Source organism: Anomalospiza imberbis, chromosome 13 (assembly GCF_031753505.1).
Source record: "Anomalospiza imberbis isolate Cuckoo-Finch-1a 21T00152 chromosome 13, ASM3175350v1, whole genome shotgun sequence".
Lineage (NCBI taxonomy): Eukaryota > Metazoa > Chordata > Aves > Passeriformes > Viduidae > Anomalospiza > Anomalospiza imberbis.
In genome coordinates this window covers 13299644-13323228 of record NC_089693.1, presented here as the reverse complement: position 1 = coordinate 13323228, position 23585 = coordinate 13299644, and the positions used below count along the sequence as shown (strand labels likewise).

The 23585-nt window shown below is 41.3% G+C and overlaps 1 protein-coding gene across 4 annotated transcripts in view; it reads left to right on the top strand.

Moving 5' to 3' along the window:
• RFX7 (regulatory factor X7) overlaps positions 1 to 23585 on the top strand; it is a 77417-nt gene that overhangs the window by 46207 nt on the left and 7625 nt on the right. Inside the window, exons 2-8 of one of the 4 annotated variants that reach the window (XM_068204027.1) lie at positions 3237 to 3269; positions 10411 to 10493; positions 11283 to 11405; positions 17535 to 17655; positions 19448 to 19528; positions 20197 to 20404; positions 22695 to 22990. In XM_068204027.1, coding sequence (XP_068060128.1) covers positions 11296 to 11405; positions 17535 to 17655; positions 19448 to 19528; positions 20197 to 20404; positions 22695 to 22990 — 816 coding nt within the window. In that variant the 5' untranslated portion in view covers positions 3237 to 3269; positions 10411 to 10493; positions 11283 to 11295. Of the gene's footprint in view, positions 1 to 3235; positions 3270 to 4455; positions 4533 to 10410; positions 10494 to 11282; positions 11406 to 17534; positions 17656 to 19447; positions 19529 to 20196; positions 20405 to 22694; positions 22991 to 23585 lie in introns of those variants that run through there. The other 3 variants (XM_068204024.1, XM_068204025.1, XM_068204026.1) reach the window with 3 other exon arrangements.

Below are 23585 nucleotides of genomic sequence, written 5' to 3'. Positions count from 1 at the left end.
CAAGGTAGCTGTAAAAGCAGCCATATTTGTTGTTGCTCACAAGAGACAGCTACCCCTAGAATCACAGACCTTGTCATGGATAAAACTGCATGAAGTAGCCTGAATTAATTTTTTGATCAAGTAAGTGGACTAATGTAACTTGAGGGAGACTGTCATCGCATGGAGCTATGAAAGAGAGTTACACCAGCTGTGCTTCTACGTGGGGGTGAATCACAATGAGCCTCCAGGAGGAACGATGCTGGCTGTGGGCTTTAGGTGCAGTTTCTGAGTTTCCAATGGGCTTCGGTTCCAAATAGATTCAAATGGTTATTTTCATTAGAAAGAGCATAATTCCTGGTACTCTCTTGCAGCTACTCCTAGGCTTGCAGCAAAATGTGTGGGTAATGGCCTCCAGATGTTAGAAATGGCTCTGTGAAGGGCCTGATTCAGCCTGGTTGTTGGGATTGCTGGTTGCACACACAGTAATTGCAATAGTAATTAGGTATGGGATGCATTTGGCAGGGACGGAAGTAGACTGACTTACTTGTAAATGAAACTTCAGCTTTCAAAGCATGTATGTCCTGCTAGAGAAGAAGAAGCGGGACAAAATAAACAGAGGTGGCAGGTGTAACTGGGATATCTGTCCCTTTGCCACTTCTGTCACTTGCCCTTTTATCTTCTGATGTGCTGGGGATGTATCCTGCAGTGTCACCAAATGGATTGTTTCTGTGCAGTGCTCAGGTCCATGAGAAGGTCAGTCCCAGTACTGTCCCAGTAAAAAGGCTCATTCCTCAGGGTTGCCAGTGCTTGACTTTGATTGCCTCTACTGGAAGGGAATAAGCATTTTTGTCATTAGGCACAAGCTTTATAAAATGAAGCAACATTTACCTGTGCTGTGGTTAGAAAGAAAGACCCCTCCGTTTACCACTAACCAATTTTAATTATGTCCTCCCAGTATACTCAAGAGCGTGGAGCAGAAGATGGAAAAATTGGTTTTTAAATAGAGATCACACTTAGCCCTGCTGAAGCAGTGGGACCTTTGCCTTTTAAAATGTCACAACATCTTCTTGCAGATTGGAGGACATGAACTTGACTGTCCTTTTTGTGCCACCAGTTTACAAAAAGAAAACATAGTGAGCTGTATTTACTGGCCCTATTATTGCTCCTCTGCTGCAGCTTCTCAACACTGTTGATTGGTGCTGTAAGAGCAGAGGTCACAACTGGAAGAGCCTGAACTAAATTTGAGAGTTTACATTTCCTGACTCAGACTGATATTTGGAGATAAAAGGACAGCTCCAGGGATCTCCTGCCCAGCTGCCTCCTGGCAACTTGCCTCTTTCTCTTTGCAAGAAGAAAACGTTAATGCAAATGGGCATGCTGATGCTCAGGTTGGCAGAAGGGAAGCTGTGCTGGCTGGAGTGTGCTCTCCTGAAAAGCCCAGTGCATGGTGTTTGCAAGTCTGTAGAAGCTGTGTTTGGGCTAAGTTTCCTGTGTCTGTACCCTGCATCCCCTTGCCCTTTATGCACCCTTTCTGTGTAAGCTGCCATGTGAAGCCATACAAGAGGTTTGGGTACAAGAATGGGTGCATATGCCTGATTCCTGTTGCCTGCTGCTTTGTAGGAGAGGCTGTTGATCTGTAGCAGCCCAGGGACTGTGAGACCTTGCTCGAGGTTGGAGGCAGTGGTGGAGTCCAGGGTGGAGAAGTGCTGCTGGAGCATCTGTGTCCCCATCAATTTGCTCAGCTTTGGGTCAGATGCACTGGCAACATGCAGCAGCAGCAGGTTTCCATGCTTGGGTGTCCTTTGACTTTTCTGCTAAGATGGTGGTTTTTGATGAGTGAGATGACATTTAGGTTCCCTTCTTCAGTTGCTGCAGTATATGTAAGCATCTCTCCCAAGGCAAGGCAAAGCAAAGCTTCCATATTACCATCCTTGGTACTCCCTGTTCTTCAAAATCCCCAGCAGCTCTGCTTTACTGTCTCCTTGGTGTTCCTGTCTACCTACCTGATGGCTTCCCCTACACAAAGTCAGCTGAAGTGGATGGCTGCTGATGGATCTGTTTCAGTGAACTTGTCAAATGTTCTTACCTGTTGGAATCTTTTATTGTATTCCGTCACTATAACCTGAGCGGTTCTTGTATGGGAAGGGGCATCAGTGTTAGCAGCCTCTACGAAACAGATTTTTAGACTGTCTTGTTTCAAAGTGGAAGTGGTGTAACAAGCAGGGCAACCAAACTCCTGCCTCTGGGCATCTGATGGAACAGTAGATGCTGGTTCCTGTCACCACCAGACACTAGAGCCATTTGTTTTGCTTGTTTCTTACTTAGCATTTTAGGAGATCCATCAGCTGCCTGACTTAGTCTGGCTTTTTTAGCACCTGTACAAAAGTAAAATTGCTTCCGTGAGATGTTTTGTTGTTTAAGGAGATTGAATTATATTTTGTTTGACTAGGAAAATAATTGCTCTCTGAACTCAAAAAAATAATTGTTTGATGCTTGTTCAGTACATGTTCAGGCTAGGGTTTTCTGTATGGGAAACCTCCTGTTCCTCTTCAGAGCAGTGATAAAATGTCTTCAACTAATGCTGTCAGATGAAGCATGTGAAGTACAGCACCCTTAAGAAACACAAGAGCTGCTCATGGGTGTGTTTATAGGAAGTATAATAAGTTCCATACTGTTTGCCCGCCTTGGCACATGCACCGAGGTCATTCCTGGCATATTTCTATTGAATCCCCACCCAGTGTAGTCGTAATAAGCCAGCTGGGAGGTAGAGAGACTAACTTGGAAAACTCCAGACTTGCCAGTGGAATAACAGCTGTGTGCCTTGTAGCAGCTCTTTGGAAAGCTGGAAATACATGCCTTGAAGTGGTGGGATTTACTGAAGCATGGGGAGAAGGGGTTGTTAATTGTGTTTACAGATAAACAAGTCAAATGCATTTGAATTGTGTAAGAGCGACAATAAAAGTTGTGATATCCATCCTGGCTGCATTGCAGCTTGGGGTAATAATTGCAGTGGTATTTCATTTAAAAATGCAGTTCTTATGTACAGGAACAAGCAGCAAGAATTCTAGCAAGCAGTTAAGTTTGGGTGACTTTCAACAGAAAAATAGCTGACTATTATTCCATAGACTAGCAGGATAATTCAGAGTAAGATATAAAGCCTACAGTGCAGTGATAGAAATTCTAATATGTAATGTTTTTGTCATTGATTTTAGACTAATTCATTATTTCTCTTCTCTCTTTCTTCCCTCACATCTAGCAAAACTGTACAATCTAAAGTGGACTGCATTTTGGTAAGTACAACTCCAGAATGCTTTTCAATATTTAATGAGCTGCAAGACCAAAATAGATGGCTCTGGAGACTGACAGCTATTATGAAGCCTTTCCTTAGCAGTACTTGAAGGTACTACCACTAAATGTGATCAAAACTGGTTACCATCTCAGGTACCTTCCCAGAAATGTGCAACACTGCAGGTCCTGTTAGCTCTGCTGTGCTGCTTAGGGCAGAGAGATCATTTTTTGAAGCAGGAAAGGCCCTTGAATTGCAAAAACATCATCTTCATTTGTGCATTAAAAATAACAGGATCTAGGCAGTGATAAGAGATTATTTTTACAAAGCACTGAATCTGAAAGAGGTTTTATTTGTTTTTAGTAGTGAGCGGGTTGCAAGTTTTCTTAAATTAGAGTCTTGAGTTGATAAATCTTGGGAGTGGAAGGAATTGCTTATCCTGACTTTCTACCTTCAGCACTTCATCCAGAAGTACCAGTGGATAAGACAAAAAGTGTCATAGACAACCATTTGGATACTTTCAAATAGTATGGCTGAGCTAACAAAGAATACTCTTCGAAGCCACATTATCAAAGCCTAATTCAGGTGGTACTGAGTTGTCTTGCCTTAAAATGTTTTAATTTATTATTGTATAAGATTTAAGTCTTTACTGTGTTTCAGACAAACTTTGGACCCCATTTAACCTCTGTTTAAAAGTTCTTGGATGCACCCAGTGGGAATAGGGTGCAGAATGTAATTTTTGTCCCCTTTATTCCTTATTGACATTTGTGAACACCAGGCAGGTGCCTTAAGATCTTAATTTTGTATGTGAGTCTTCAGTGGTAAAAGGACAGATTGCAAAACTGCATTTGTAAAACTCTTTTAACACCAGCTATTTCTGTAGAAAAAAAAAGGGAGTTGGGGTGTTTCTAAGTAGCACTGGAGAGGGAGCAAATAAGTAGGAGGCTAATCAGTCATCTACTTTTGGCTGTCTGTTTTAAGAAAATGGAATTACGCTAGGACTATTTTTGCATTAAATTCTGCACATTTATGAACTTTGTGTACTGAGGCAGGGATTATCAGTTTGCATTGAGGGTATTGCGTAGGTCTCATCCTTTGGATTGACAGAGAAATCTTGGACACAAAGCAGTCTTCATGGCTTGACTTGGAACAGAACAGCAGTGTCCTGATGGTCTAATTTTCTGTTCCAGATGCCTCCTTGTCTGTCCTGCTGATGAGTTCAGAGGAGTTGTGTCAACAGTGGAAAAGCCACTCTAGGTTAGCAAAGGTAGATCTAATGCTGTTCAGGTTTAAAAAAGAAAAATCCAAGATCAGAATAGTTGGAGGAAATCAAAATGTAGCTGATTTCTGGCAAAATGGTTTCTGTGGTTTTAAGTGCTTTGGAAAACTGTGAGCTGCAAGACAGAATCTAAAAGCATGTTGAACTGAAAGGCTGTGGCTGTGTAGCTCTGAATCCCTCCTTTGGTAGCAACAGTCACAGCCCCCATGTGCAGACTGCACACAAATGTCCACAGGCTGCCCAGTTCAACTCAGTTCAGCAGGGAGAGGAGAAGGAAGAAGCAGAGGTGATGGCAATAGTCTGGTGTGGAGGTCGCTCACAGCAGAGGGCTCTGGAAAGCAGCCAGTGTAAGGGCACTGAGGCTGCAACTGCTCATGCAAGAGTCCAGAGTTACCTGCCTTCAACTTGTTACACTGCACCACTCACATTCCAACATACTGTCAGTTTCTGGGAGATCTTAAGAAAATCATTGTATACTGTGCAATCCAAAAAAGCTAATTAGCAAGAATAGTGGTGTAAACAGTCATTAAAAATTCATTATAACATCTTTTTAACTGTAGTAAACATGTCTAGCAGTAGATTCTCTTATGATTTCGCTTTTTATATTTGTAGCCACATACTAAGTGAACTTTTGAACCCAATTTTTAAAGCGGTTTGCTCCATATAATCACTCAGCAAGAAGGCAAAGGTTTCTTTCCTTAGTCCTCGGGAAAGAGGTCAGTGCTGGTGAGAGAGTGCTGGATCAATGGCTGTGGAAAGCAGAGCTGCTGGTGCTGTGGGGTGTGCTGAGGCAGTGTCTGTCACTCCTGTGGCAGCGAAGGTGCCACTTGGCTCTTGGGCCCTGCAGGAGACAGGCAGAAGCTCCACAAAGCCTTGGCAGCTGTGCTCGGGCACTGTCAGAACAAAGCTGCCATGTCTTTTTAGGGCTTGTTTGGAATGTTTAACATGTGAAATATGTTCCTGCTTCTGCTCAGATAAAGTATATCAATTGTATTTATTAGCTGCTTTCTAGAATAAAAGGGTGTTTTTAGTATTAGTTACTTTCTGTCTTGGTGATATTTCCAACAAACCATCTGACCTAGAGTAATTCACCTTTGCTTTTTGTTTCTCTGTTCATGAAGTGGGGAGATGATTGCTTGACTACTTTGCTATTTTTAGTTCTGGTTGTTAAATAATAGATATTTGTTCTGCTGAAGTATGACAAATTTTAGGGCTTTTCTGCCAGTAGGTGCAGGTTACATTGCCATTGGCACAGGCTTTTTCACTTTGATTAGAGTACAGTTGTCTATAAATACTCAAAATATGGAAAGAAATATTAAGAGCAGTCCATGCTCTCGAAAACAGTAGTCTTGCATAAAGCTTGCAGTGCCCCTGGCCTTCAGCTCCCCTTATCCAAACTCGAGGACAAAAATAACCTGTAATTCTGCTTTCATTATGGAAATTTGAAATATTTCAAATTTGAATGACATTTGCACTGTCCACATTACAGAAGTAGCAGCTCTTCTGATTGTTCCTTACTATATTCTTCTTCTATCGTATTTAAAGTTTGGCCTGACTAGGTAAACAATCCAGAAAAAACACATGTTTTTTTTGCTTGGAGTTTTCCTTTGGTAATCCCTTTTGACAACTTTGAAATGAAGCTTGACTAATGTTTGTGACCTGACAGTAGATCAGCAGTCAGAGGAAACCAGGAGAGAACCAATCCACCAAGGTCAGGAACCCTGAAATATAGTCTTTGATTTTGGGGATTTGTGTTCAAATCTCTAGGTTCTCTGCTTCAAGCAGAAACATGAATGAACTCTGTTTCCTATAGCGCAGATTAAGTCCTTAACCTCATTCTATGCTGAATAGATCTTTGTCTCTGTATGCTGCAGAAACTTGCGGTGGCAAGTTAGTGTCTCCCAGAATGGAAACAGATATCAAAACCTGCTATTTTCATTTTAAAAAACCCTACCCCACATAATTTTGGTCATCCTGGTTTATTTCACAGGTGTTTATTTTGCTCAATCAAAATGCCTTTTACAAATACAAAGAAAGTTGCATCTGTTTCAATGAAAATCTTGTTCTGTGTCTATCTTAGGCAGCAAAAGGACAGATTCATTTGGAGCAGATATGTGTGGTTTAATTTGATTGCTACTTATTTTGTGCATTTCTGTAGTTAACTATCTGTATTTGGTAACTGTCGAAACAGAAATAGCAGAGATGTCTGTTCCTTTATGTGTTACTGAAAGTCTTTGCTTAGCTATGACTTGAGGTTTTTAATTCTTTGTCCTTAGTTTTTCTGTCTCAGTATATAAGATCATGGAGATATTTTGAGTACTTGATAGATTTTTGGCTAAATTGAAGACAAGTTGTAAAAATTAGTATGAACACTGCCTGCTCCCCATCTTCTTTCAGTCTTCCTTTGTTTTTATGGTTCCAATTGCAGGGGATAAAGTTAATGTGTGAAGAGCAAGAGTACCAGAGGCAATGCTTTGTGCTGGCTTTACACCTCAGTGTCCTGCAAGCAGTTTTGCATGCTTGTGCATTTTTCTAATGTAACTTCAAAAATATGATTTATAAATAGCCTTTGGAGAATTAGACCATCTTCATCTGATATGATAGAACCAGTCAATCAAGGTCAGGATACTTCAAGCAGGATTTTTACTTAGATCCTTTTAAATAGCTGAAAAGGATTCCCCAGACGTTGCACAGGCTCTGTGTTTTTTAGAACAACAGTAGCATAAGCTTTAACAGGCTGCACAAAGGGGAGTTTGTCCAAGATGGTGCCAACATCACATTCTTCCTTTTGATGCCACTCAAATGGCATAATTCCTTTTCTCTTCCACTCTAATGACCTATTTTTTCCACACTGTTGACGTATTTGAGGATTGGGGTGTGAATTTGTAGAATATTTTGTGTTCTTGTTTCTTTTTATTTATTGCCGTATGCATCCAGCCTAGCACAAAGAATAACACAGAATGAATGAACCTTTTTCTTCTTGGTCAGGTAGTAGAGCAGCTGAAGTGCTCCTCCAGTTTCCCAAATTCTGTGATTCTGATCGCATTAAAAAATGGTAAAGTTTTGATGCTTTGAAGAATTGTAGTAACAGCAACTGCAGTTATTACTGGATTCACCAGACTTTTAGCATTGAGAACTGGTGGATGTCAGCTGAGTTTGAAGAGACTGTACTTACTAAGACTGTAACCAAATTTTGAGGGTTTCAGAAATGTGTAGAGAAAACAGCCTAAACAAAACACGGTTTAACAAATTTTAACTGAACAAAATGCAGTCTTTCCCAAATCTGCTTGCACTGACTGTCACACTCCATCTCCTTGCTGCCACTTCTTCAGTTTCAAGATTATTTTCTCTAAATAGATTCAGCCTCATCTAATAAGCTTAAGTTTATCTAATTATCAGCCAGGTAGGATTACCTCTGTGAACTGCCTGTGACTTCTTTTAATTCTCCCATTTTGAGGAGGTCCTGCCTTCCCGGGCTTCCCTGCCACTGTTGCTGGAAGCTGAAGGAGTTGTGCAGAAAGTGCTGCCTAGGGTCAGGCATGGAGAGGAGTGGGGTTTGAGTGCAGACAGTGAGATCACATCACTCTCCAGCTGCTTCTGCCATGGATGGATGAGAGGAAGCTGTAATCAGCCACCTCAGATGTAGGGATGCAGTTTTGCTCATGGGAGAGTGACCGGCTCACTCGCATCCTTTGGAAAAGGTTCTGCTAACACAATCACAGTCACATTTTTTCCTTTGTTGTTGGGGCTTTTTGTTGTTTTTCTTTTATTAGGGGGGTTGGCAGGTGAGACCTGTGTAGCAGAGTGGCTGAGACAGGGCCCTTCCACACAGCCCCTTCCTCCTACCATGACACAGAAATGGCTTCAGCTGCAGTGGGCACTGAGACTACTGCAGTGTATTTTGATGAAAGGTTTAATATTTCTTCTAAAACCTTGCCTCCTATGTTGCACTTGGGCATAGATTTGGAAGGGAGAACTTGTCTTTCACTTCAGTGTCAGACTCATGGGGTGGGGGGGGGAGGATTTATTTTGCCTGGGATGCTTTTGTCTCATGGATTAGTGCTTACCATGCAAGGTAATCCCACCCAGACAGTGCCCTTTGGTGTGCTGCTTGGGCTTTTGCCATTTAAAACAAAAAGAGCTAAGTTCCTTGGACAAGAGGATGTCTAATAATGAAGTACAAATTTTCTTGTTAAATCTCTGTCTTCTCAAAAATTATTAATTTTCTGTAAATTCTTTCTTTGGAGAACATTGACTTTGCAGTAATGAGCTTGCTAAAGGAAAACCCACCAATTTAAATGCTGTGATTCATACAGGAAAGGCAGAAGAGAGAATTTGACAAAATGTACCCATTATTAAGAAATACCTCTCTGGATACTTGGTGGTTTGAGCACCACTGCTGTGTAAGCTGCTGTAGAGCCACACAGAAATAGGTGTCAGCAAATTTCAAGAGTTTGTCAGAGGAAACAACCCCAACCAAGTGTTGTGGTTTGCTGCAGCTTATAAAAGCAACGCATCCAGTGTCTGTTACCTGTGTGCTGCTGGGTGTTTCTCTTGGCTCTGGGCAGGTCTGTCGCATCGCTGGTGGCCCCGTTCTGTGCAGCACTTCTGGAGTGGGGTTTGCTGGCTGGGACTGTTGAGACCCCACGCTCTCCCAGCTCCCTTCCCTGCATACCGTGTCCCACAAGTCCTTGTGCAGGATCTGGGGTCAGGGAGGAGGAAGTGGAATCTCCTCTTTCCTGTGCTGCTGTCAGTTTTGTGCCAGCAAGGTTGGTCTGGATGTGACTGGGTCTGGCAGGGAGCCCCAGTTTGAAGTGAAGTTTAGGTTTTTGGTTTCCCCACTCCCCATTCTGCTCACTGCTGAAGTGAGCCAGGTCTCACTGCTTGTTGATCCCCCCCTCTTTTCTGTCCTTCTGGAAAATGTTACATTGGCAGTAAGATACCAGTAAAGACAAAGAGAATTAGCAGTAATCCAGAAGCTGTATTCTGACTTCAAAAAGGATCATGCGAGTCTCCAGCCCTGTACTGATGGAGCACCAGCTCAGGCAGTGTTTCTGTAGCATCTTCCTGAAGGAAACCCCCTGTGCTTCCTGCTGCATGGCTTTCCTTGCGTTGCTGCTGAGCAGGCCCTAAGCATGTTATCACAGTTCATTTTCCTTCTATTTTTAAGTCCATGTACTGGTTTCAGATGACCAAAAGCTGGTCTCTGTGTAGCAATCACTGGCTGCATACACCAGGTAAAACTCCCCCTCGTGTCTGATCCTCAGCTGGTATCCTCTGGAGAAGGAGTCTGCCATAACTGAGATGGATGTTAACTGAAGGGCTTGTGTGCAGTAACAGTTTCAATAACTGATTTTCAAAGGAAACAAAAAAATACATATGTACATATATAGTTTTTTTAATGGCTTCATGAAAGTCTATGACACTTAACTATTAGTAAATATAGTGGATTGCTGGATCACATCTGGCATTCTCTGCTATTACAGCATAGCTGGTTGTGATTCTGGATTCTGAGAGGTGCTTCATGACAAGACCAAGTTTTCATGTTACATGTCTGGTTACAGAAGCAATCTGTTGTTAATATTTTTCCAGATTCTGCTTTTATTGCATGTGAATTTTTAATTGTAATAAGTGCTTTCTGGTGGGTGATGATGTGCAAATAAAACAGGAAATCATATTTCTAGTCACATAGTGCTCATAGTCATGTTCTTTCACATAAATAAATACATTCTTGTTTGAAATTCTATTATTTAGCAATACACTGTCAGATGACAGTTTTTAGCTGTCAAACACAACTATTCTTACTTGCTTTTTTCCTCTCCTACCTCTCTCCATTTTTTTTTCCAAACCAAAACACCTTATCTAGCAAGAAGTTGAGAAGTTTACAGACCTAGAGAAACTCTACCTCTACCTTCAGCTGCCTTCGGGTCCCAACAATGGAGACAAAAGGTATGTCAGTGTAAAGGTGAACGGCTAATACTGAAAACTTGCTTTGCTTTCTGTGGCACTTAACTGCTGAGGAATCATTCACATAATGTTGGTAGCAGGAGCAACCTTTATTAAACATTAAGTACTCTTGTTTTCCTGAAGATCAGATGTTGAGGTTTTTTTTAAACTTTAGAATCTTTTATTGCATGAAAAGCTTGTGATTATAAATATCCTGAAATGAAAGAGTCATCAGAGAAAATGTTTCACAGTCTGTGTAATTGTTCCTACACTGTTTATGTATGAAGTCATAAAATAGCAACACCAGTGTGATGGTGGGTGAAAGAAAAAACTGATGGTATTTCTGGTAACACTTGTTTGACTAAAGGAAGTTCTAGAAAACCAGCCCGCAGATCAGAGTGTCACAAAATAAACCTCTTCCCAGTAGGATGGTTATAGGCAGGCAGATGCCTATAGGAAGCACACTGAGTATCTCCTGGGAAAACTGGGTGTTCCCAAAGGACAGCTGGCAAACTCAGTAGGCAGAAGCTTAGAGGTGGCCAGTAAGGAATAATAAATTAAAGAGTCGCTGTGTACTTGCAGCTGTGTATCAGTCAAGAACTGGAGTGCGGAGTCTCTTTGTTAAGTTGTGGATGAAAGAGGGAGCAACTGCTGCCCAAGGCTCAAGGAATAGGTAGATCTATGAGGTGCAGGCCCTCTTTGTCTCTGGTGTCTCTCCACCTGTAATAGCAGACAATTATTAAGTCCTCTATGGAGCCATGTCCTCATCAGCACCGCTCGTTCTCTCCCCAGCGATCAGATCTCCATGTCATCCAGCCGTGCCCAGCAGATGCACGCCTTCTCGTGGATACGCAACACCCTGGAAGAGCACCCCGAGACGTCCCTTCCCAAGCAGGAGGTCTATGATGAGTACAAGTGAGTGCCATGCGTACGGCTTTAGCCAGTGCAGTGTTCTGTGACGCTGACTCTGCACCTGCCCCACTGGTGTGTGTGGACACTTGATGGACCATGCTGCTCTTCCTTGAGGATGCAGTAACTGTGGCAAACTATATTCATTACTACTGCCTCTGGAGATAAGACTGTGATGTTTAAATTGTGCATTACATGTTCAGTTGCTGAAGGAAAGGTACAAGTGAATATCAGTATCAGGTGAATGAATGAATATTGGGTTTGTCATGTACAGTTGCTGAAGGAAAGGTACAAGTGAATATCAGTATCAGGTGAATGAATGAATATTGGGTTTGTTTTGTGCAGTGGCACAGGCAAAAAGCATCAGTTACTATCTTACAATGTGTGTTAGTCTGCTTGTTTACGTACCTATATGACTGCCTTAACAAGGGTGAGGGGTTGAATTGTTCCCCATAGATGCAGCCGTTTTGCACATATGATCTTGCCCATCGCACCTTTCTTTCCAGAATAATGCATAAATATTGGACCTTCCTGCAGCAAACCTGATTTCTACAGAGGCACAATATATCTGAATATGTATGAAACCAGTAACCAAGGCCACTGTGAGTCTGTGCTGTCAAGTCTCAAAGCTACCGTGTAATGAGGAAGCGATTAGAAGCAAGGGAGAGGGAGCTGTCTGATGAAAGTTGGATTTGAATTCATTTACAGAACATACCCCATGGGGGAGGGGGAAAGAAATAATCATCCTCAGCCCAGTTGCCTGAAGATGAGTAACAGATTTATGATCTAGTATGAATATTTCCATAATCTGAACGATTACTGTAATTTGCAGGGAGCTGAATCCCTTCACCTCCTAAGTGCCTACAGGATTCACCCCATAGTAATTGTTATTGCAGGGCTGCCTTCGGCAAATACCTCTTTTTAATTAACTCTCTCTGCTGAAGTGTTTTACTCTGATTGAGCTGAAGCATGATGGCATTGGCTTGCCTGGGGTTGATAAACATGCACACACCTATTCCTGAGCTCCTGCTCGGCCAGGAGCGGTGACGCAGCCTGGCAGTGCAGCCAATGGCACAGACACGCTGCGGTGGCCAATCCCCGAGCAGCAGCCGCTCGCGCAGACACAGCAACAGCGGCAGCTGCTGTGCGGGAGAGAGATGGGAGCGTTATTCTTAAATATATTTCTTATTAAATAATTTATGGCCTGCTTCAGCAACAAATCTGCTTGGCTTCCATGCTGTGCCAAGCTGCAGATGCCCGGAAATATCATCATCTACAGATTGTGGAGTGTGAAATTTGGATAGCTTTGTATGTAGCTGCATCAAGTATTTGTGTATTGTATTTTTTTCCCTAACAAAATAAGGGTGGTAAGCAAATATTCAGGAAAAATATCAAATATTTGGAATCTGTTCTCCTTTGAAAGCTTCTGTTCTGTTTTTAAAACATTCCATTTCTTTGAATATTTTCATGAGCTATTCTTATACACAAAAGGAGAAGTAGTCTCGGAGTGGGACGTGGGGAACAGGCATATAAATATGTGAGTTCATTTTGATATGTCCTTTTTCTTTACCTAAGGGGTGCTAAGACCTCGCAAAACTCAGTTCTGTTATATTAACCAGTTACCATTTCTCTCTTCTGTGTGCAGAGATGGATCTTGCATGAGCTCACATAAGCAAGCTTATGCACTCTGCATGTGTAAACCAAAAGTGCAAGACTTCAGAAGACTGCTGCATCATACCAGCATCTTCATTCCTGACGTAAATTTTGGTCAAAATAAATCTTGCAAAACTGCCAGCCTTCTGCATCACCTTCCATATTTTTTTTCTATGAAGAGGGAAAGACAGAACCTTGCACTCCACACACGTTCACCATTGGCAAGTGCTTGATAGTGTTTTCATCTCCTCCACATTTCAGTAGCCCCTTCTCACTGGGCTTTTTCAATACAGTGACTCTTTGTGTTTTGTTACTCTTCAATTTAAGGGTGAATTCATGTTTCTTAATGGATAAAAGTGAGTGGCTTCATCTTTCTTTTGAAAGGGATAAATTTAAAATGCATTACAGTGGAAGGCAGTAGCACTTGGGAAGGCTGAGAGCTTGCAGCTGAATTTTAGAACGGAGGTAGATGGGAGCTGGTTCATCTCTTGTTGGTGCTGTGATGCTGCTTGTACTGACAGAATACATTGAGCTGTAAGAGGCTGGGTTTCTGTTGGGTCCTCAAAGTTCTTCTGCCATCTTCCTCTGGGAGTTACGTGGGAATACAGGCTAGAAAGTATGGGAGCTCAAGGGGAGGTGCCCAGCATGTTATCCAGCATGCAGTGAATGGATGCTGCTTCCCATTAGATCCTTCCAATGTTTTCATATAAGTCAATTTTACTTGGGTATCTTGTCCCTATTAGAAAACATCCTTCTGCACACAGCCGTGTATAGATTTAGCTGAGTTTAGAATTAGGATTTCAAATCTATATGCAGTCCTCCAGTACTTATGCAGACAAAATCCTTACTTGTCCACAAAATGATTTGTTGAGCCTTCAGTAAACACTTGAGTCCTCTTACCTTACATCTATTGCTGTGACGTAAGGGACGAAAGTCATTCATATTTAAGTTTGGTGTCCTGAAGATTCACTTGATACGCTTAATATGGATTAGGAGGTCTTTGAGTCATCCTGTATCTCTTTCCTTTAGTCTGTAAATCATTAATCCTTGCTTTACTGACTGCTAGGCCACTTGGTGCCACCTGATGCATAGATTATATGTACTAAGTGTTAAGAATATTAACCAACAAGTTAGAGGAATATTCAGAAGCTAACACAGAAGAGGCCCGTGGGTATAGGTACACCATGTCTGGTGAACACATAAAGGACACAAGGTACATACTAATCTTGTTAGGTAGTGCTTATCCAGGGTTTTTATATAATATTCTCTGATAGGAATAGGATGGGACCTGTTGTGTTGCAAAGTCTAGTCCTATGTCATAAGCAACTACCCATATAATTCCTTTGAAAGCCAATCAAATTCCACTTAAAGCACTTGTTTCTTACCTCTGCTGCTGCTCCTGGGAGTCTGACCTGCAATTTCATTTCTCTAGTGGTTTTCAGACATCTGGTTTCCATCCTACCTGATTATAAGGACGCATTTATGTGCCAGCATTTTTGTCAGCCTTATGAGAGCCTGTTTTTCTTAGGTTCTTGACTCTAACCCATTTTTGGAGACCAGTGGTTTTGGGGATTGGATAAACCAAGAATTCTATTTTGTTTCCTTTGATAGGTTCTTTATCATTTGCTATTCATGCTGATTTTTCCTGCCCAGGAAGCTGTGTAAGCTGGGCTGCATAGCTTCTCTTCATCAGCTTTTTGGTTAATTTTTTTTGGTGTGTTTTAATTCAGATGCGCTGCCAGTGTATTTTATGTCTGGAGTACATTCAATTCAAAGATCTTACCCCCACAAAAAAAATGCCTTTTCTGCTTGTCATGTAGGGGAGCTCTGTACAAAGGAACAAAGCAACTGCGTGTCCGTTGTCGTTCCTGTCTCTGCTTAGGCCTTCCCTCCCCCAGTCTGTTTCCCACCCACCCTTCAAAGAGCAAAACAGCTCCTGGGCTCAGCGATGTGCCAAGAGTGCAAGTAGCAGAGAGAAGAGCTGCAGGGAAGACACTCCTGGTATGTCCTGTCAAGTCAATGAGAGACCGCAGATGGACGTGGAGGGTTCTGGGCCAAGCCAGGAGGGGGAGGAGCGCCGTGTAGGATGATCTGTCTGAAGACTGAAATTCCATGATAATACTGATAGCTCAGAATTCACAGGCTTGCAGGAGCTTCCACTGGGGATATGAGGGGACCATTTAGACTGTATGTTTTTGCTGCTAGCAAGTGATTGTCTTACAGCAGATGTGCTAGACTCGAGGAATGGGTAACTTTATTCCCTTTTAATTCATTTATTTTCTCTTAAGGGGGAAATAATTTTAACTTCGAAGTTAATAGCAGGTCCCTAATCCTGGTGCTTTGCTAGCTTGTTTTTTGGGGTTTTTTTACTTTATTTTGCTGACATTGTTGAGTTTCAATCAAAGATATTACTGTCTATGGCAGAGAAATTCAGAGAGTTCTCCTTTTAATGGTATTTGAGACTTAAAGTTTTGTAATCAGCATTTGTAAGCAGCAAAGACCCTCCATTCAGGAATTTTCAGACTAAAGTTTGAATCCATGGAGGCCTGACAAGATGTAAAGGACAAAAAGCACACAGAGATCTATTTATTAAACACAGAGCAGTGTCTGATTCCTATGAGGGTACAGTGAGGCAGCGGAGAATTCCTTTGTAATAACTTCAAAGGGACATTTCTAGAAACCAGCTTCTGTGAGTGACATACGTTGAAATGAAATGTGTTGGTATATAAATTGGATATAAAGCTTCTTGATGTTCTACATAGAAACTAGACTGATGCCTGACTCTGTACCAGTTGTAGGCAATGTGTCCTGGTTTGGAGTGGCCCTGGAAGTGGTGGGGAGGCTCTGCAGGGAAGTGTCAGCACCTAAGAGCACAAATGTTGCTGTTTGTCATCATCAAAATCATTAAATCTGTGGTGGTACTTCCCAGGTGGAGGATACCAACATACAGCCAGGGTAAAAGCAGCAGACACTTGCTCTGTAGTAAACTAATATTTTTACTGAGAAGGTAAAGGCAGTGGTGAAAGAAAATAAATCTCATAAATACATAAATCTCAAGGAATACATACAGCTTTCTACAGAGCTACAACTTGAAGAGAAGACATTTTGACTGGATGCCGATCATTACTAAGTGATGCTGGGGGTGATGCATCTGTTTCAGACTGCTGCTTTTTCTTTGCATCTGCCTGAGTTTCTGGGGTTGGTTTGTGTGTATGTACCTGATTAGGGCAGAGGCAACTGTGGGGTGTGAAGTCATTGTTTCTCTGCACTCTTGCTGATAACCACACTGATTGTGTACAGTCACCTTTTCAGTGGCAGGTTGTTTTTGTGTATTGCTGATAGGACTTCTCATGGGAAAGGAGATCGTTGCTACCTCCCCTTTCTACTCTCCCCTTTCTACTTCTCACGGGAAAGGAGGTCGTTGATGCTGTGGCTGTTGGAAATCTCACTGAGAAGGTTTTATACTGGTACATTTTAGGCCACAGCACATCAATGTCTGTGCAACAGTGCAAGGAGTTGCTGTCTTTGTGCAGCCTTAAGCACTTCCAAAGCAGGTCCTGGTTTTCTCCTTTGCTTTATGTTTCTGATTTTCCAGAACATTCACCTTTTGTAGCAAAATCAACAATTCTTGTTCTCTGCCTCAAGAACGTAATTTTTTAAATGCCTCATATGCCAAATCAGAATTCCTTTCGCTCTTTTTGAGAACTGAAGACAGATAACAGTGCCCATTTTACTAGAACGAGTGAAGATGGCAAAATAATTACGTTTTGTTTCTTTATTCCCCTATATCATCAGGCCGTATACTGAGTTGCATGATGATCTTCATTTGCAGCAGCAGTTGGAATCTCTGTTAATTTAGGACTGTTAAATAGGGTTGTCTATAATCAAGCATCTCTCATAGTTCAGTAGAGCCACAGTGCTAGGATGACTGGGTCCTCGGCATGTGCTTTTGTTACACCTATAAAGCTGGTTCCCTGGGAAGGCATCTTTTAAGTTTAGTTCTGTTGAGGTCTACTAAATAAAAGTTGTATATGCAAAATCTTTCTCTGGACACTGACACATCTCTTACCTACTGCTTTTCAAATATTCCTGCAGGCTCTACCACGCTCAAGCTGTGCTTCTGGCTAGGGCAGGGTCTCTGCTTTATTATGTCCTGAAATATGTGAATCGAAACATATGCTTTAAACTGAGATGTGGAGTAAATCTCAACTGTGCTCTAGATAGTGCCACTGCTTGTTATGTCTTCACATGACTTGTCTTTGAACTCAGTAGAGAACAAGGCAAAAACTATGATATTAATAGCTCTGTTTATACATTTTTAATGCATTCAATTCGTGGTGGATAGCTTCATTAATGTTAAATGTGGCTCTAAATATGGATTGGGATAAGTGTTTTCTTTTGAAAACCTTTGGAGTCTAGCATGTAGGCTGGCCTCTTGTATTAACTACGATGCCATTCACGCTTTCTTTCTCTTTGTTACAGGAGCTATTGTGACAATCTTGGCTACCACCCATTAAGTGCTGCTGACTTTGGAAAGATCATGAAAAATGTCTTTCCAAATATGAAGGCCCGTCGTCTAGGCACAAGAGGCAAATCAAAATATCCTTTGTTAGAACGCTTCTCAGTAACTTGTTCTGCTCTTGCCTGGAGATCATCTGTCATGGTGGCTTAACTACCGGCTAAATGTAGAAGTAATGTTGAATAAAAAATGCCTACACTTTTCCAACGCTCTTTAAAAATTATTAGCTGCAGTAGTGTTAGGTTGCAAGATATAACTTTGGAAACAAGTACTTGAATTTAGGTTCTGACACTTAGTTGTCACAGCAGCAAGGCATCAAAAAAGTTTTATTATTTAGTGCAAAAGAGATACTGGAATAAAGGAACCAAAACTGTTAGTGATTTTCAAACCAGTTTTTTCATTCGTCAGAATTTTTCTTTTCTCAGCTGAGAATTACACCTTCCCATGAGAGCCCTTAGAAGCCATGATGAAGTAATGTCCTACCTGCTGCATTCCCCAGAGCTGGCTCTCGCTGCATCCTGACGTGCTGGATAGGCAAAGCCCCTGCAGTAAGTGGGGGAAGGAGAGCATGAAAAGGCTAAAAGGCATTGAGATGCTTGTAGGCCCTAATTAAAAACCACCCAAAAGAAGTAACAGTAATGATATGAATGTGCTGTGGTACTGGCCTTTGCCAGGTCTCACTTGAAGTATGCACTTAAAGAATTAAATGCTAGCAGGCAGCCCAGAATTGCTTGTCTTCCATTGAGGGAAAAAGCCTTCCATGCTGTAGTAAATGGAGAAGCTGTGTCAGTTAAACTGTTTAATAAAATACAGTGTTGGATTATCTAGCAGTGAAATCTGAAACTTAGTACTCATGTTTGGATAGGGCTAGAGAAGTGTTAAGGAAGAACTCATACAATGTAATTGTAGCTTGACCCAGGGGATCTCTTTAAGTTCTATTTCCAATGTTTCTAATTCAGAATGATCAAAACGTGACCTTGTCTCACACCTGCTGTAATTCCCAGGCTCCTTAGATTTCTTTTAGTGTAATTATGCTCCATTCAGGTTAATGCAAGCAGTTGCAAACTCCATGGCCTAGGAAAGAGTACAGACATATTTACAGAATGTGAAAAATTAGTGATCCTGGAAAGGATTTGTGTGTCATGGAGAAAAGACAGTGTGTGACAAGTCCCAGACGATGCTGTAGAAAGGAAAAAAAAAAAGGCTGATTTGATTTTTAGACCTATAAACAAGTGAGTACAAATAATAAAGGGAGCATATTTTTGTGTACCAAAATGATGAGAAAAAGTCTGTCTTTATATTTTTACAGAAAAATTATCATGGATGAGGAGAGAGTGCCTCAAAAATAGTGTGAAATCTTAGGAAGAAATGCACTCATCGGGCTTTTTATCTTGTCCTGGGAAACTTCTGTTTGAGGAAGTCCTTCAGGAGAAGGAAACAAAGTAGAACCTAAGTTTGAGAATGCATTTTTAATAGTGATTGACTTTTTTCTTTTTTGGTTTTTTTCTTTTTTTTATTAATTGCCCCATCTTGTTTTAGAGAGTTTAGTCAACAGTTATGCTAATGATTTGAATTTTGAGTAGTTAATTGAAGCTGCCTGCAATGGTTTGGTGCTTGTTCTAAGTCATCAAATAAAATTAATCATACCCAGCATCCTCTGCATGGATTGAGAAACCCAATGACCTGGCCAAGAATGCAGCCATTGATAGACTTTTGATTCTGACTGGCTGTGAGATCATGCTAATGACAGGAATTCTCAGTTCTGTGTTGAGTTTGCTTTTGAAGCTTATGAGGGTTATCAGAGGAATTACTGCTCTTCTCTCCTATCCCCCAGCTAACAAGCAGACAATGTAGACCTTAATTGTTGTTCACATATTGCTACAGTGGACTGAGGAAGAAGGCCTTTGTGCATATGCCAACACTGCCCAACCTTGACTTTCATAAAACTGGAGATGGGGTATGATATTTATTTGCTTATTTATATATGTTTCTGCAAGTTAGCATTTATTATGCTGTTTTTATGTCAGAACTTTTCAAAACAAAGTGAAGATCTTGGCAGCTTTTAAGATTTTTCTTTATGATTCTTATATTCTGAATCAGTGTTTAATGTTTTTTTCTGTAAAGTTCATGATGCATTGCAATACTCTTAAACTAATTTAGGAGGTGAGGTAGACGTCCAGAGTGTTCCTATCCACTGTATACATGTTTTAAACTCTGATTCTGTTGTACTTTTGCTGTATTTTTTTAAGTCAGTGCTAAGGAAGAGATACTCCAGTGAAAGAAGCAGTTCCTGGGTAGTAGTGACTACTGAGTTGACAAGACTCTGGATACAGGGGAAATCAATTGTTGGTGCTCCAAATATTAGGATTCTGTCTGATTTTCTTCCAGGAATGTCAATTCCATATAATGCCTTTGGGAACAACCCGTAGATTATTGTTAAGACATTTAATTTTGAAAGATACTGATGTTGTGATCTTATTCTCATAATTTCATGTAAAACTGTGAGCATACTACTCCAATTTCTGATGTGATTCTGATAATAATTTGCTTTCTATTTTTGTTTTCATGCCTTAAATGACCCTTATTAATTAAAGTAACCTTTCCTCCTTTGTTTGTTTGGTTTAGTTGGATGGAGCAGAGCCATCGGGGCAGCTGCAAAGTGTGGATGAGGAAGTCGTCTCTGCAGCCTGCCGTCTTGTTTGTGAATGGGCCCAGAAAGTGCTGAGCCAGCCTTTCGATACAGTCTTGGAGCTGGCTCGTTTCCTTGTCAAAAGTCACTATATTGGTACCAAGTCAATGGCAGCTTTAACAGTAATGGCAGGGGCACCAGCAGGTAATGAGATAATGCTGAATGTTGAAATGGGGGATTTTCCAGCAGAGAGTAGTGACAGCTTGGTTTGAGAAAGCACTTCTCTTCAGGGCAAACTTTAACACTGACTCTGAGCATTCAGCATTAATTTATGTGATTTTAGTCACATTGCTGAAAATTACTGTTCTTCCTGGTCATCTGGGTAAAGACTTGAAAACCAGCACTGGTCTCAGGTTTAGATGGTGATCCTCCCATTCCTCTGGTGAGGATTCTGGTCTTTTAAAGCACTTCAGGTTGTGTAACCTTCAGGGCGTGTGAGTAATCCTGCTGACCTTACATACTTGGCTAGAACAGGAGTTTGGTGCTACTACAGTGCTGGTTTGTAGATAGACTGCTGGTGTAGCTGTTTCTGTCTGCTAACTTGCCCTCATTTGGAAACAATTTTCTGTCAAGAGCAGATTTTTTGTGTGGTTTGTTTCCTTCTGCAAGCTCAAAATCAGTCACTTAATCATTTAGTGTGTATTGGTGACCATGGAAAAAGTAAATTACAAAAATGAAGGATGAGAAGGGAAATGCAGGTGCACAACATGCCCCCAGACTTCCCTCTGAGAAGTTCTGACTAGGCCTATCAAGCAAAGCAGGCATGTCTTAAGATCAAGGCCAACCTCTTGAGACAGTTTTAAATGGACAGTGATGTTCAGGTGATCCCCTTCTGGATCATGTTCTTTTTCCTTCCAGCTCTCTGTCCTTTATTCCATCTTGGACCTGACAGGTGGCAGTATTGGGTTTTGCTGCTTGTATGCTCCATCGTGACTTAATACTTGGCTACATTGGTTCTGCTTTCCGTGCTGCTAGAAGGGACACTCAGTGTATGGACAGCTCTTCAACTCATGTAGCTTCTCCTCCTCACTTCATTCAAGAAAAGATGGTTTCCTTCAAGGAGAAGGGCAGTTACTTCCAGTGCACACCTCTATGGCTTGGATGGTCATTTTAGAAGAGGTTCTTCCTAGGGTGACAAAAATAATTCCATTCCTCTTGCAGGGAACTACAGTGTCTCTGTGCATTAACTGAAGAAAAAAACAACTTTTACCCTCAAAGAAAAGTTTTAGGGTTTTTTTCTTATCAGTATTACTTGCCCATATAGAAGAATTGTGTGCCAGTAATTGCAATATATTTGGGCATTTCGCTGCTCTGTGAAGAAGAAATTGTGGAAGTGGAGACATGTTGTGACATTCAACCTGTCATGGTACATGCAGACTGCTGCTGAGAGTGTGGGCTCCCAGATCACAGTTCCTAAGCATGTGCTGGCCATCAAAACCAATTACTTGGGTTTAGTATTGTAAAATTAGTATCAGTAAAACTAGTAATGTAGTAAAATGATGTTGATTAATTTGTAATTAGGAGTAATTTTAAAACTCTGTACCCTCAAAGTGTAAATGAAACAATGTTAAAGCATTTCTAAAGACGTTGTTCAGCAAGGTTATTTGGTCTCTAAAGAGCATGCTAATCCTCTTGTCTGTTAATAAACAGAAGGTCATAAATGTGAGGTGATTTTGTAAGGGAAATTTAGTACTAACTGTGCAGAGGACACTGAGTCTGTTTTCTCCCTGAAAGCAGCACTTGCCTGCTTTGTAATCAGCAAAGTAATTTCTCCAGAAAAAAATGTTCTCCCGTTCTAATTTCAATTGTTTTTTGAACTTTTCTTCTTTTTTTCTTTTTTTTTTTTCCTGAACTCTTCTCTTTTTGTTATTTCCCCCCATCATCCCTGATCACACAGAGGTTATGATCCATTCTGATATTAGATGCACTATATTTAATGCCTTGGCCGTTAGATAATGTCATCTGCTCAAAGCTGCTCCTCTGTGACACAAACCCACAGCTTTCTGAAAACATTTTTCATTTAAAGCTGCCTTAGAACAGGTAACAAAACAAAATCACGGCAGGTGCTGGATTTTAAAGGCTCATCTGAAACGTGCCCGCCGCCCTCTGCTGCCAGTTCAGTGAAATGCACCGGGCTGAGAGTGTGCTGACACACAAGTTGCAATTTCACGTTATTAGAAACAAGAGGCCCATACAGAGTATTTTAGCAGCTAATGCACAGCTTGTCTAAGAGACAGAGATTTTGCTACAAATGTGGGAATAAACTGAAGCTGAATAGATTTAAACATGAAGTGGATGGTAACAACTCATAGAGGAAGTGTTCCCAGAATGGTTCTGGAGGTGCCTGCCATATATTATCTGTTAGATGTAGAAGTGTCACCACAGCAGATAGGGTATGTTTGGTTATAATTTGTTCTCTTTCTTTTGTTTTCAGGAATAAAAGGGATCCCCCAGCCCTCAGCTTTTATACCTACTGCTGAAAGTAATTCTTTTCAACCACAAGTGAAAACTCTGCCATCTCCTGTTGATGCTAAGCAGCAGCTGCAGCGTAAGATCCAGAAGAAGCAGCAAGAACAGAAACTGCAGTCTCCTTTGCCAGGAGAGTCTCCAGTAAAGAAAACAGAAGGCGCTGCAACCAACGGTGTGACCAGTATATCTAATGGAAGTCCTGCCATTCTGTCCCCTCCACCTATTGGCATTGTTGTGGCTGCTGTCCCCAGCCCCATACCGGTAATACTCTCCGGCAATTCTCTAGAGAATCCACCCTATGCAAAGGTTGTACATTGCCAGTAGCTAAGCAGTGGTGTCAGTGGATTAGAACAGTTGCCATTCAAAGGCTTGGGTGCCTTGATGCTTTTCTGTCTGCACTGTGTTACAGCTCATTAGTTACAGGATTGATACAGGGCAGCAGAATTCTGATCACGTAACATAGACCAAGTTTATCTTTGAAGTCATTAAAGTGAGCCTGGACATGAAGTTTAACCCGATGAGGGAGCTGACACCAGTTGTGTGGGTCGCTGAGGCCCTAATATGGAATCTAAATTGCCGTTCATTTGCCCAGTGCATTTAGTGACAGGTACAGTTTTATTTTGAATGAATGTCTGTAGTACAGAACATTTTTGTTTTTCAGCCTTACAAAATTGGGCTAAGGAGTACAGGAAGGTTATTTGGTTTTAAGGTGTTCACTGTGCTGTTCATTTTGATAGGTAAGCCAGTTTTTCTGCCTGATAGTGAGTTTGTATTTAACTCACTTTTGAAACCTTAACAATGAGCAGTATTTTGAACACATCCTTTCCTCTTTAACCTTTGTATGTCTGTCTTTTTG